This window comes from Saccostrea echinata, unplaced genomic scaffold, assembly GCF_033153115.1.
Source record: "Saccostrea echinata isolate AGI-Se365-2 ecotype Australia unplaced genomic scaffold, CSIRO_AGI_Sech_v1 ptg000016l, whole genome shotgun sequence".
In the NCBI taxonomy this organism is placed as follows: Eukaryota; Metazoa; Mollusca; class Bivalvia; order Ostreida; family Ostreidae; genus Saccostrea; species Saccostrea echinata.
The window spans coordinates 27,563,426-27,578,448 of record NW_026889765.1 but is presented as its reverse complement, the minus strand read 5'-3'; the positions used below and the strand labels follow the sequence as shown (position 1 = coordinate 27,578,448).

The 15,023-nt window shown below is 33.0% G+C and overlaps 1 protein-coding gene across 1 annotated transcript; it reads right to left on the bottom strand.

Moving 5' to 3' along the window:
* Positions 1-12,015: 12,015 nt before the first annotated feature.
* LOC133188274 (uncharacterized) lies at positions 12,016-13,164 on the bottom strand. The gene has a single exon (XM_061323645.1). It carries the CDS (start codon positions 13,162-13,164, stop codon positions 12,016-12,018), a length of 1,149 nt encoding a protein of 382 aa, XP_061179629.1.
* Positions 13,165-15,023: the final 1,859 nt, after the last annotated feature.

Here is a 15,023-nt window from a genome sequence, read left to right as displayed (position 1 = left end):
ACACAAAACTGGCTCTTGGTAAGCATTGCATAGATCATTAAATTTTATATGTACATGTACTACAAACAACAATGAAGTGCACTTCTTTTCTGAGGACATATTTTTATATGATATTTGAATGGTCTACTAGTTGAATCACTATTGTAAAGATATAATAAATTACAATAATTTAAATGTATACTTGTTGTAAAAGTAACAGTCTACAAAATTGTGTATATTTTGTAGGTATGCTTCATGCAGGTATTGGCCAGAAGAAAGTATCAATGCTCCTAAGTGTACTTAATATTCCATCTATGTGCCATAAAACCTTGAAAAAAAACAGAGAGGGAAGTAGGAAAGGCATTAGAAGAAGTGGCCAAAAAGAGTTGTGACGATATGGCTGCAGTCGAGAAGGAATCATCAAGGTACCAAAAATAATGTTGAAAGCTATGAATTATTTTTACTTGTGTAACGGAAATATATTGTACATTTTTCTAACCTGTGTACTGTAACAGGTATTTTTATCAAAAAGTTTATTATAATATTTGCAATACTTATAAAAAGCAAACACAAGGTTACATATATAATTTTTTTTTAAAAATTGAATATATCTTCCACTGTTTGATAGTCCAACTTCAATAGACTGATTAGTGTATGGCATACTGGTTATACATAAAATGTAAGACAGTAGATCTTATCTTCAAATGAAATTATACAGTAGTTTAGTTGTGATATTACTGTAATTTATACATTATGTACATGTTATAAAAATTTTGCAGGACATGCAGCAATGATTGGAAATGAAACAGGAAAAAACATCACTTTTGCAACTCGCAACAGCTGATAACTCTGAAAAATCTGGGAAGGTTCTACCTATCTATGACTGTCGAAAGAACTGGTCCAAAAGTGCAAAAGCCATGGAACCAGATATGTGCATACAGATGTTGCAAAACATTGGCCAAAATGATGTGAATGTCAGTACTATTATCATGGACAATGATTCGACAACTGTTGCAAGAGCACGTCTGGAGGTTAACCCAGCCCTAAAGAAGCAGAGTGACAAAAACCATACAATGAAACAATTTACAAATAAATTATATGACCTGAAGAAGAGCAAAAACTACAAAGAACTAAATACCAAAACCATAAATCATATCAGCAAGTGTTTCAAATACTGCATCAGTCAAAATCAAGAAGATTTGATCAGTCTAAAGAAAACTCTGGAGGCCATAACACCACATGTCTATGGAGACCACAGCCTATGTGATACCTGGTTTGGATTTCTCTCTTCTCCTGAAACCTACAAGCCACAGCAGCTTCCTTATCATAGGTACCTTTCTAACCAGCAGTTGAAATCTTATCTCTGATCTCTCTTTGGATTCTACATATCGCAGGCTGAAAAATTGATCAACTTAGGAAGTACTCAGGCAAATGAAAATGAAAGTTTCAACAATACAGTTGCAAGTAAAACACCAAAGTCCACCTTCTACTCTGGCTCTGAGAGTAATGACTCTCGTATAGCTGGTGCTATGGCACAGAAAAATTTAGGACATCAATATGTAATACGGGTATATAGTAGGGATGGCAATTTGTAACCGGTTAACCGATTACTCGGTCGGAACGATGACAATCGATTAGAAAATCTGTAATCGGTTAATCGGAAAAAATAAAATATTTGTTAAATTGAACACATTTTTAAAAAAAATTATTTTAAAAAAAGAAATCTCTGCACAAAGGATAATCATTTAGGATTTAAAGGATAAAATTTGTACGTACATGTAATGATGAATCTCCAGATTGAGACCGTTGCGTAATTGGTCAGTTTACGTAGTGTTAAATAATTACTGTGAAAACACTATGTCGTTACCCCGATTGTCCTGTAATTCTTTAATGACAATAATTGAATCATTGAGCAGTGTGAATAGATGTGTTTGTCGTTTTCAGTTTTCAATGCAATTTACTTGTAATTTTTAAACAAACATTGTAAATTAAGGGCTGTTTAGAGTTCACATGTAGTTTTGGTTATCATAGTAAAAATGCAGAAAGAACTTTTGTGACATCTGATCTGGAAAATTATCAAAGATTTCTTAGGTTTTTTTCATGGTTTTCTCAATTTTTATTGTCTACTGAAATTTAGATAAAAAAATATGTACCGTATTTTTCTGATCCAGAATCAATACTTATGGAATGTTTTAACCTCTATCGTCTCATTTAGGTCTATTTGTGTATATGGACAGAGCTAGGTATACTTGAAAAACAATTGTCAAGAAAACGTGAATTTTGATACGATTAACCGATTAATCGGTCGGAACGTCTTGTAGTTAACCGATTAGCAATTCTGTAATCGATTGCCATCCCTAGTATATAGTATAGTAATTTGTATATTTCATTACTGCACACAATTATAACAGTACTCTATCTTCAAGACAATACAGTAATCACAGTATTTCAATGTTATGAAGATATCATATTCTCTTTCTTTTCAGGTAAATGAGAAGTTGCTACTTTCTCCTGGACAAGTCACTAGTTCCAGTGCAAAGAAAACGAACTTGAAAAGGAAACGAGACAAGGAAAAAGAAGATACAGCAGCTTACAAGAAAAACAGGGCAATGAAGAAAATAGATTCCAAGAAGTAACAAGAGTCATCAGAGATTAGGGAGGGAACTACATACAAAACATGCGTTGATCTAAACAACAATGAAGAAGACATGGAAAACATAACAGAGATACCACCACCCCTGAGAAAACCCCAGTCTACTCCTACTGCTCATGACCAGTGCACATTTGTTTATTTTGATATGGAAACTACGGGTCTTGGTAAGTGTTCATATATTGACACAGAAGTAATGCATGGAACTGAAGCATTATTTTTAGAATAATTATGCAATGCAACTGCTTCATTTTTTCCTGAATAATAAATTTGTAATGTAAAAGTGTATGTTTTTTCTTTGTGACATATTGATGTGTTATTCCTTTTCCTTATGATTTAGGTAAAGATTGTGAAGTCACCCAGATTGATGCGTGTGATTCTGAAGATTCATTTTCACAGTATGTTCTTCCATCTACTCAGTCCATTTCACCCTCTGCCACTGCTGTGTCGGGTATAGCTGTGAAGGAGAATTTGATGTTCAAGAATGCCAAGGATGCTATGAAAACATTTGTTGCAAGGTTGAAAAAATTTCAAACATAGTGCTAGTTGCTCACAATGCAAAATTTGATTCCAGTGTTATTGTCCGTGCAATGCATCAGGTAGGACTAAGTGCCAGTGACTTCATTATTGGATTCATAGACACATTATCTCTATTCAGAGAAGCAGTTCCCAACAGAAGATCTTACAAATAAGTGGACCTTTTGTTTTGTTTGTTTGTTTGTTTGTTGTTTAACATCCCTCTCGAGAATTTTTCACACATATGGAGACGCCACCACTTGCCGGTGGAGAGCTGCAAATTTTGTCCTATACTCGGCACTTACGGCCATTGAGCAGTAAAGGATCTTTTTCGTGCCAGCACCTATTGCGACACGGGACCTCGGTTTATACGGTCTCATCCGAAGGACCGGTCTCCACGTCCCACAGTGGGATTCGAACCTGCGACGTAAGGATCAACTCCTTACTTCGCGACTTTAGAGCAGACACTCTATCCACTGCGCCACGCGGGCGACAGTGGACCTTTTGAAAGATTTATGTACAGCACATTATGATGCCCATGATGCCCTAGCAGATTCCCAAGCTCTACAACAAGTTGTGCTTCATCTTGAGATATCAAGAGGGATGATGAAGAAAGACAGCTTCAGTGTTGAGTTTGTTATTGAAAATGACAATTATGCAATTGTAATGAGTAGAAATGCTTCTTCATTGAAACATCTTGTAGATGAAAATATTTTATATAAATTTACATCTAACAAAATTGCAGCTTCTGGTCTTCATTATGACCATCTTTGTATTGCTCACCTGCAGAGAGATCCTGTGAATGGCATAAAGTTTATCTTGTCAGAAAAAAACATGGGTAAGGTCAGAGTAACATCAAATTGTAAAATTATCAAGTCATTACATCAGTATTTTATGAATTGTAAATGACCACTTGCTCAATATTGTGAGTAATACACTTGCACAGTTGGTGATGTTCTGTTGATCTTCTATAGAAGTTTAGAAAGATGTTGTTATATGAATATAATGACTACATGTTTCTGATTTGAAAAAAATTATCCATGGTGTAAATACAGATTCTATTCCACTGCATTTGTTTATACAGATTCTATTCCACTGCATTTGTTTCTTATCAAAGAGAGATAACTCGATCATTTACAATGAGAAAAATAACATTTTCTATAGAAAATTTCTTCAGTAGCCTAGAAACATGGGTTTCAAAAATTAAATTTCATTTTCTATCATATTTTCCCATCTGGATACATAGTTTCAATGGAAAATATATACTATGACTTTATTTATAGCATTCAATAGCTTTTTTTGCATGCTATAATAAGGATAATCCAATTTATTCTAACTCTATAAATAGCCTGGTGATATACCCCAAATTTTTGGGCATAAACAGGTTTATATGCAAATAGATAAAGCATGAAGTTTTATGGAAATTTGTCTGTAATTGAGGAAGGTCTCGTGTGTCCTTAATAGACACAACAAATGAGTCATTTTGTACATCATTAAGTACTTTTCTTGACCAGGATTGACACCCATAACGTCAGAGTAACGGTGCGTAACATTGGCGATGAAAATATGAGATATATTTGAGAATTCCAAACTTTGAATCGCTAAAGCATAGAAAATATTGAATTTCTAGAAAAAGAATTTTAAATGGATTATTCTAAGAGTATGTAAACTTTGTCATATAAAAAATTTAAGCATTATAAAAATACCGTAACTATTCGTCTAAAAAACGTATTCTGCAAAGGGCTTTTCATAAGGGAAACATTTTCTAATTTTTGGTTTTCAGTATATCACTGAATATAGTGTATAATAAGGAAGCTTTCATGTATATTCACATACGTAACTGAAGTACCATTGTCAATGGTTTATCATTTTTATTCATAATAAGGTTATTTAAAAATGTTTGTCTGCGCAATTAAAAACAATCAATTCTGTAGGTTTTAATTCGATTTTCAAAATAAAAGATTTGTCTACAGGACATACTTTTATATCCTTGACTATTAATCAAAACTATTAATTAGATCAACATCTCAAAACAATAAATAAAATCTAAATACTTTTATGCTAATGATCTTCAAAAAAAAAAATTAAAAAATAAATATCTTTTTATAAGCACATACTATAAATTGTTTACAACGTACATTTTGACTTCCTGCAGCTGCATAGTATTTTTTTTTAAATCTAGATGTACTTCCCTTTTGAATGGTCAATTAAGAGATATGCAGGAAGACAGAATCTCAAAATTAGGTTCTGGATTATATGAAATCATGTTTTTATGATGTGCCTAACCGTAAATAAAATAAATAGTTGCTAATTCTAACTATTATTGAATTCAAAGAACTGGTTTACATCTTTTAAAATCATCAAAACATTATTGCAGAAGCGAAATAATACAATGTCTATGCTTGTCTATCTCTGTATAATTGTTGTTTAACACAGAGTATTCTAATATTTGTAGCATCTTGTATTCTGTTGAATGGTTTCTGTCTAAGAGACTCTTCAGCAGACTATAAAGCCCTGTATAGGTTTCCCACAAGATACTGACAGATTCCTAGTACATGTATCTGCCAAGATATGTCACTGGTATTAAAATGAACGTAAGCTTCGTCATTTACAATGTAGCAGCATTGCCTTCAGGTTTGTCAGTGACTGTAAATACATAAAGTATATTCAATGTTTTTTAGTTGGATATGGAATTTATTTCACGAGTGGGACAGGATTATTTTTTTATTCTTTCTCGAATGTGAAGGACGAGATACTCTGTCTTACGAGTAAAATAAATTCCATATTCAACCACAAAACGTTGAATTTTATATTTATTCAACCTCAAGCAGGCATTTTTATGAATGTCCATGTAAATCGTTTCTGTAAAATCAATCATTCCATTGGCATTTTTCTAATCCTGCGTAATTATTTAATTCTTTCCGTGCATGGCAAGATGTCTGTTACACTCCAACAATGTAAATTCTAGAAAAAAATTGCATATACTACTATTTAACGTAAATCAGTGTCTTGTGACATTTATTATATCGAATTTATTATATTAAATATTACTATTATTAATGAATGTTTTCTACATCAGCAAATGCATTATGCAAAGGAAACTTTTTTTGTTGCATCGAAAATGGTCATTTATTAGCAAAATGACCATCAACTGTTTCATATACACAACATATGTACAATATGGAAAAATAACAACAAAACATATGCTAAATACTTATACATCAAATTGTGTCCCTGAAAATCAAAGGTGAGGGATCAACTTCTGCCGATAAACGCTATTTAATTACGACTAGTAATTACAACTAGAAACACACCTCAAAATAAGTAGCAAAACAAATCTTAAAATCAGACATGCTAAATTTTTTGCATGAAAAATTGGCAGGAATTATCAAGACATACCACAATAAAATTCGTTACAATCAGAATTATTTGAGCAAATGACATGTAAAACTAATCAAAACATGCCAAAATAAAATTCATTAAAATCATAGTAGTTAACAATGGCAAACAAAAACTGACAAGACTACCCAAAGTGTGTATGAAAATGAAAACATGAACATAACTCCCCCAATAAACATTGTTGATTAGGGAGGGAAGTAGGATTTAATGATCAACATCTTTCTCAATTTCATTTAGGATTGATTGAAGCTGCCACCTAGCGGTGAATTGCGCAGTAAAACAACTACTGCCAAAACAACTACTACAACTACTAGTGGTTTTTCAAGGGCAATAACTATTCAAGATTGCAAAAAAAAAAAACGTTTATGAATATAAATGTAATTTATGAGAGAGTTTCTTGAATGCTCACATATATACCTAAATTCCTTTCTCAATGATTTATCAATATTTTTTTTTATAAAAATGTTATTAATTAAATTTGTCTACTCCATTAAGAAAATGTGAATAGTTTCCAACTCGATTTTTCAAAATGGAATTAGTCTAGAATGAAGGAAACATAAACATGATTTTCTTGACTATCAATCAGATCAATCAGGTCAATCTGTTTTTATTATTTCAAAACAATCGATCAAACCTAAACACTTTGATGTTGATAAACTAAAATAAAAAGGAAATATCTATTCATAAGCACAAAACATAGAATGTTTACTATGTGCAATCTGACTTCCCTCAGCTGCAAAATGAATTTTATAAATTGATCTATTTCTATTTTAAATAGTTAACTCTGTGCACAACCAAAAGATACACAAGAAGACAAAATCGCTTAAGATGTTTCTGGTTTAAATGAAGTCCCATTTTTCATCCTGTGCTTATCAAGAGAACAAATAAGTGCTATATATTACTACTTACTAGTTTTACAAACTGGTATATATATATATATATATATATATATATATATATATATATATATATATATATATATATATATATATATATATATATATATATATATATATATATATATTACAAAATCTTTAGAACGCTTTTAAAACAATATAAAGCAATGTCTGTGCTTGTATTTTTCTGTGTAATTGGTGTTGACCACATCTAATTCTTATAGCTGTAGCTTCTTGTATTATGTGGGATAATTCATCTCTAAGTGACGCTTCATAATCACGACATGCAAAGTTCTTCGTTTAGTTGGAGAAGTGATATATAGTGTACGCAGCGTCTTATCATACCTGCCTTTTATATAGTACAATGCAAAGTGAAAAAAGACACAGGACTTAATCCAGCTGCTAATTTCAGCATGTTACAAATCATTTATCTAAGATGTACAGCTTTTTATGTGTGCAACATGAAGTATTATTTGCTGCTGTAAAAGTTAAACAAACAAGAACCTCTGCAGTACAACTCTGTAATTTTCACGAATGGAATGGGGAAAGTGATAATCGTAAAAGTTTGGCAATTGATAAAAAATAGAGATAATAAATCGATATTTGGAATGCAGAAAACGCTACGCATATCTATATTTGCAATAGTTATGATTTTCCCCTTGCAAAGGATAATGAAAAGGAGGTGCTACCAAGGGCTGGTTCTAGGAATGATACGCGAGTCGGACTAAGCAGTGGACAAGACACACCCATTTTGTAAAACTGATAAAGCTGTTGTAAGAGAACTACGTGCACAACCACGGCACTGTTAGTTAAAGCAAATATAGAGTGCATGCTTTATAAAATTATTAATTAAAAATTGAGTTATTCAATTTTTGCGGTATAATACGCATAGGACAAATCCACAAAAATTAAATTTCAATCGCAAAATATTATGAAAATGTTAAGATATCATAATTTTTGTCCAAAACGCTGTCCGTGCTGTGTATCATGTCTCGTTAGGTTTCCACCTGAATTAAATGAAAACGTTGTAACTTATAACTGTATAATATTTCTTTATGAATACTAGAACATGAAATAAATGCAATTCGAAAACATTTCAAATAACTGAAAGATAGAAGAGCAGCAGAGCTTCTTATTAGTTCGGAATCATCTTGAACACAGTCATGTCAATCTTAAATGTTTAAAACGTAAAATACTTTCGCCATATATACCATTTGGTAGTGATTTCCAAAAAATGAATTCTTTGCGGTATAATGCAACCGCAGAAATTAAAACTGCAAAAATTAATTTGCTACATTTCAGGGGTCAAATCCTAAACATTTCCACCGCAGAAAATACATGTACCCGTTATACGGTAAATCACTACATCTATGGACGAATCAAAATATTTAAACACTTATTGTAATCTTTTATAAAACATATCAATTATAAACAAGTTATGTTTTGAAATTTAAAAAAAAATCATAAAGAGATTATGGTCAATAAATTTGAATGTTGTGATTATACGCGTTTAAACTTTAATAAAATTGACTTTTGGGACGATGGATTGCAACTGACATTTGGGTTCCGATTTTTTTTTTAGAAGAATTATAAATTTTTTGACATTTTCTAACAGAAGATATCATCATGAAATGCATTATTTAGCGTCTTCCTTATAATACAGGTCTTAGGAAAGGGGGTAACCCAAAAAACTATCGACAAATAGGGATCTTATAAAATCAAGCATGCGTTGTACAAAACACACTGTATGGAACATTTTTTCTGTCGCGATTTATGCACACGTACAGAGCATTATTATTCACTTCTGTCTTCGTCGCCCGCGTAGCGCAGTGGTTAGAGTGTCTGCTCTAGAGTCGCGAAGTAAGGAGTTGATCCTTACGTCGCCGGTTCGAATCCCACTGTGGGACGTGGAGACCGGTCCTTCGGATGAGACCGTATAAACCGATATCCCGTGTCGCAGTAGGTGCTGGCACAAAAAAGATCCCTCACTGCTCAATGGCCGTAAGTGCCGAGTATAGGACAAAATTTGCAGCTCTCCACCGGCAAGTGGTGGCGTCTCCATATGAGTGAAAAATTCTCGAGAGGGACGTTAAACAACATACAAACAAACAAATTCACTTCTGTCTTCAACTCAAGAAATTTATATGCAGAGTTTAGTTAAATTTTGCTTTTGATTTGCTAGAAAAAATCCTTGAGTGTCTGTTGTTTAACGTCCATTCGGCATTTTTAAAATAAAATGTCTTCTTTCCTTTGACTGGTTAAAGAAACCCTTAATTTAGTTTAAATTTTAAAAAAAAAAGTCCCTTTAACTGCGGATTTTTTTGCTATGCATAAGTTTAAGATATCTCTAGCATTTTAACAAAAACATTTCTAACATAAAACATCAATTTAAAAAGAAAAGAAAGAAATTGATAAATTTTAATCGGTAAAACTGTACAAGCATAGTCTTGATATGACTTACTTTCTGTACCCATCTACATGTATCACATCATTAGGGCGGTAGTGACGCATCGGTGTATGTTTCTGTGCGGGAAGGTAATTTTTTCTTAGATATCAGAGTTAAAACTCTAAATAAGTTCAGGTCAGTCAGCTCCGTTTAACTTTTTCCATATTTGAGATACAGAGATTAAGCAAAAGAAATTAGAACTTTAACCCTCCTCCAAGATCATGTCATTGAATTCTATTTCAATGAATATAGGTCATGTGAGGCAGTAGTGTGTGTAATTAGCATTTTATCTAACATTTTATTGATTGTAGGTATTGTAAGCCATGAAAAATATATCCAGAAAATGTGTATTTTTATAAGATTACCCGGTTAACTATAGTCGAAAATGTGTATTTTGATAACATTAACCGGTTAATTATAATCGATCGGAAAGTCTTGTGGTTAAACGATTTTAATTCTTTATTTGATTGCCATCCTTACTTTCATTACACCAAATGATATAAAGTCTTCAACATTTAATAATACATTTCAAATGGTCCCGAAAGCAAAATAATACATATTTATTATTGTTTAATAAGTTGATATTGAGCGAGTGTAACGAGATTACCACCAATTAAAAGTCCAAATTTTCAATGACTCTGTCCTAGTTTATACCATAAATATTATGTATGTGTATGAACAAATTTTGTAAAAATCAGAGGCACTTCCATCATTTTTTTTTTTACATCAGTGAACAATTTCATGTTTTTTTATCTTTCTCCTGGTTCAGTTATATGTGTCATTAAAATATATAGATTCTTCAGCATGTAAAATGTCTATTAACTATTTAAGATAGTCTCTAATCAACATCTCAACGATGAATTTTTGCTAAAAATATTTTTAAAGAAATTCTCATTTGTGAAATTTGGAAGAGCTGTGAGAATATTTTTGAATGAATTTTTCTGTTACAATGGAACAAGGCAGAAAACGACGTTATTCGCGAATTGTATGGCCTGTCAATGTATATTTACCTTTTGAATAATAAACATTTCTGTTATAATATTATTGGTGAGAAAGCACCCTTTATTTTCATACATACCTGTACATGTTTAACATCAGAACTCTACTAGAAATTTTAGCTGAAACGATTAAAAGTACAATTTCTTATTAGTAGCTAAACGAACTACCACTTTTAAAAATTTTCAGAAATTATGTGAAAAACATGATAAAGCATAATTGTCTATATTTGTCTGTGTAATTGTTGTTGAACACATCTTATTCTAATGGCTGTGGCTTCTCGGATTTCGTGGGATGGTTCCTCTCTAAGCGACTCTCCATAAGACCTTAAAGCCCCGTGTAAGTCTCCAACCGTGTTCTGACAGATTCCAAGTATCTGCCAGGATATGTCTCGCGTTTTAAAAGGAACATATCTTTCATCATCATACAGCATCAATGTCTGAAGGTCTTTCAGTGACTGTAAACACTGAGATCTATTACCTAATCTATAGTGAGATAACACAGACATCATTTCTACCATAACAAACGGTGACAGAACTAAGACTGAATTTGCTTTTTGTTGACTCACATTTTGCTCTAAACATAATTCTTCGATATAGGGGATATGCTCAACTAATCGCAAATTGTTTACCCATGCCATTTTCATCCTTCTACACAAAGGGAGATTATCTACTGCTTCATTGTATCTTTTTCTGTCAAATACATTATAAAACAAGTTATAATCCTGTGACAGTCTCTGTTTAGTGGGACAAGTGGCATGAAGTGTCTTTTCATATCTCCCTGTTCTATAGTAATACATTGCTAGATAAAGTAAATGAGACACAGGACCTAACCTTGCTGCCATTTTTAGCATGTTACAAATCAGTGTATCGAAGAGGTGTAACTTTCTATGTGGGATGCGACTTGTGGCACATGAAGTGCTGTTTGCTATTGTGAAGGCTAAAAAAACAAGAGTATCGGCAGTACAAAACTGTAATGTTAATAATTGGAATGGGGAGAGTGATAGTCGAAATAGTCTCTCAACTGATTTAAAATAGAAATAATAAACCGATAAATGAAAACCACAAATCCCTATCTCAAATATTTCAAACATGCCATGCCTATCTATTTCTGCAGTAGTTGTCAAGTGTCTCTCAGCAGGCAGTGGATACTGGAATTGACGGGTTACTGAGGGCTATTTCTAAGATTATTCCTAGAGTCGGACTAAGCAGTAGACAGGACAAACCCATTCTGCAATACTTGTATAGCTGTTCTAAAAGAGAATCACGTGTACAGCCGATTATTTTGTTTATGAACATGTTGTTCTGTGGAATAAAAAAATTGGGAAACACTCCTCGATAAACACAATGAATAAGATATTTGAAACACTTCCAAAAGCAATCGAGCAGATTATTAGGGCACCATCTTATATGCCCCAATTGCATTAACCAGAACATCGTTGTCTTCATGTAATAGGAACACAATACAGTTTCTCTCCTGTTATTGATAACTTCCTTCAGAAAAATTTTCAAAAGTCCGTAACATAGAAATTGTGTATGATTCATAGTACATACAAGTTGATGTTCGGCTTGGGAAAACGATAATCTCCATTCCAATTCGTTAGAAGGCGATACAATTTTACTTTCAATAGCCACACAGTGACACCCATTTCTTAAAATTTTTTCCAACACCGGTAAGGGCGGCCAAGTATGTCTTTGACATCTACCAATCCAACCTCGTAATGATTCGGGCATGTAAAAAGTGGCAAAACAAAGGGCATTATCATATTCAGTAGATCCTTCCAAGAGATTAGTACATGGACCATGGATTGTTATATTCTTCTGATTAAAAAAGCTATCATTGGCAAGGGAATGAAAATAGTTATATCTCCATAAAAAACTAGATATATAAACTCCGCCGTTAAAGGAAACAAGAACTGGTGTCATGTTATTCCTTATGGGTGTCAGGACACGCAGTCTGACAAATCCTGGTGGTGTGTCAGAATCTTCAATTAGTATGATATTATGTTTTGTTGCATTGTAAAGCCTAGCTTGGGAGATATCAGTTATAAGTTTATAATTACAAGGCCACGTCATCACATCCCTATCAGATGATTCAAGCCTGAATCCCTCTCTATAACTACCACTGTACATCCATACAGATTTTGTTACTGCATAAACCGCATTCATAATGATGTCCTCTATGTCTTTTATGTCCCTTCTGATTGCCACTTCTGTCTGTGTCCCTATCTTACAAGATAGACCTACATACAGGATCTCTGATAGACGTGGAATATGGTCCATCCTGTATAGAAAGATTAATTATTATTTCAATATACTCAGTTCAGCTTTATATACATGCTTGAAATTGTCAAATGCTAATTTTACGTGTAAAATATACAGATAACGAACAGTGATCAATCTCATAAATCCGTTAAACGAAAAGAATCGTGAATAGGACAAAAAAAAACGGACCCCTAAAACACTAGAGGTGAGATCAGGTGACTAGGATGAGTAAGCACCCCCGTCGACTGGTCACACATGCCCTTAGCCTTATATATTGATGAGGTACACGGAGTGCGCTTCAGTCAAATTTAGTATAAAAGCAAATCAATCCCTCTCGAGAATTTTTCACTCACACTGAGAGGCCACCACGTGCCGCTGGAGAGCTGCAAATTTAGACCTAAACTCGGCACTTATGGCCTTTAAACAGTGAGGGATCTCTTTCGTGACAGCACCTGCTGCGATACGGGACATCGGTCTATACGGTTTCATCCGAAAGATCGATCTCCACGTCCAGCAGTGGGATTCGAACCCGCGATGTAAGGATCAACTCCTTACTCCGCGACTCTAGAGCAAACGCCCTAACCACTGCGCCACAAGGGCGACCATATATATATATATATATATATATATATATATATATATATATATATATATATATATATATATATCAGATGTATGTTACAATCTCGCATTAAGCGATTTAGAGGGCAAAATGAAAACCAACTTTCCTTCTGTGTTTAATAATTCAGAAGTGGAAAAAGAATTAGATAGATAACACGATCAGTATGCACTGGTCCCTGCTGACAACGCAAGTAACAACAGTGTATTTGTTTGTAAGGCTCATTATTTAAATTATATTTTAGAGGAACTGGGATTTAATTCTACAAGAGGTAATCCAACTTATACCCATAGCACTCTTTCTCAGGAGGAAACTCTTCAAAATCATATGTCAGTTTTGAATATTTTTAATATATCCCAACAACCAACATGAATTTGAATTACTATATCTATAATGGATTCCAAAACTTCATAAAAATCCTTACAAACAAAGATACATAGCGGGTTCCAGAAAATGTTCTACAGAGGCTCTTTCTTTACTCCTCACTAAAATATTAACAGTAGTGAAGGAGAAACTTTAGGAGTACTGTGCAACAATATATTTGAGAAGTGATGTAAATCAGATGTAAATACTTTAAAATCCCAAGGAACAGTTGGAAAATTTAAAATCACAAAATTTTACTTAAATCAACAACATAAAAACTTACGACTTTTCAACTTCTTTATACAACCATTCACCACGATAAATTAAAGTCCAAGCTTTTCGATATCATTGACAGTTGCTTTTTCAATAAAAATGGAACTCGTAAATTTACTTACCTTGTCATTGGTCATTTCAAAATTATTTTGTTAAAAAACATTCTGATTGTATACACTCAAGTACTCTGAAGTTGAAATTTAAAAGAGGCTTGGGCTTTTGATTGACAATATCTATGTGGTTTTTGGAGACTAGGTCTTCCAACAATCTTTTGGAATTCCCATGGGTTCCACCTCTTATGTCATTAGCAGATCTATTTTTGTATTCATATGAAGAAGAATTTGTTCAAAATCTTATACGTGAAAAGAAGAAAACGCTTGCTGTGGCCTTCAACTCGACATTTAGATATATCGACGAGGTATTGTCAATAAACAATGGTTATTTCTATTCCTAGGTCGATAGATATATCCCGGTGGGCTTGAAATAAACGATACCACAAAGTCTGACGTCTGATGTGTCAGACATCAGTTTCATATTTGGATATTTTACTGGAAAAAAGACGTTAATAGCAATCTAACAACCAAGCTTTATGATAAACATGATGACTTTTACTTTTCAATCG

Coding starts and splice junctions, on each gene's coding strand:
- LOC133188274 (XM_061323645.1), bottom strand. CDS start 13,164: ATGGACCATATTCCACGTCTATCAGAGATCCTGTATGTAGGTCTATCT.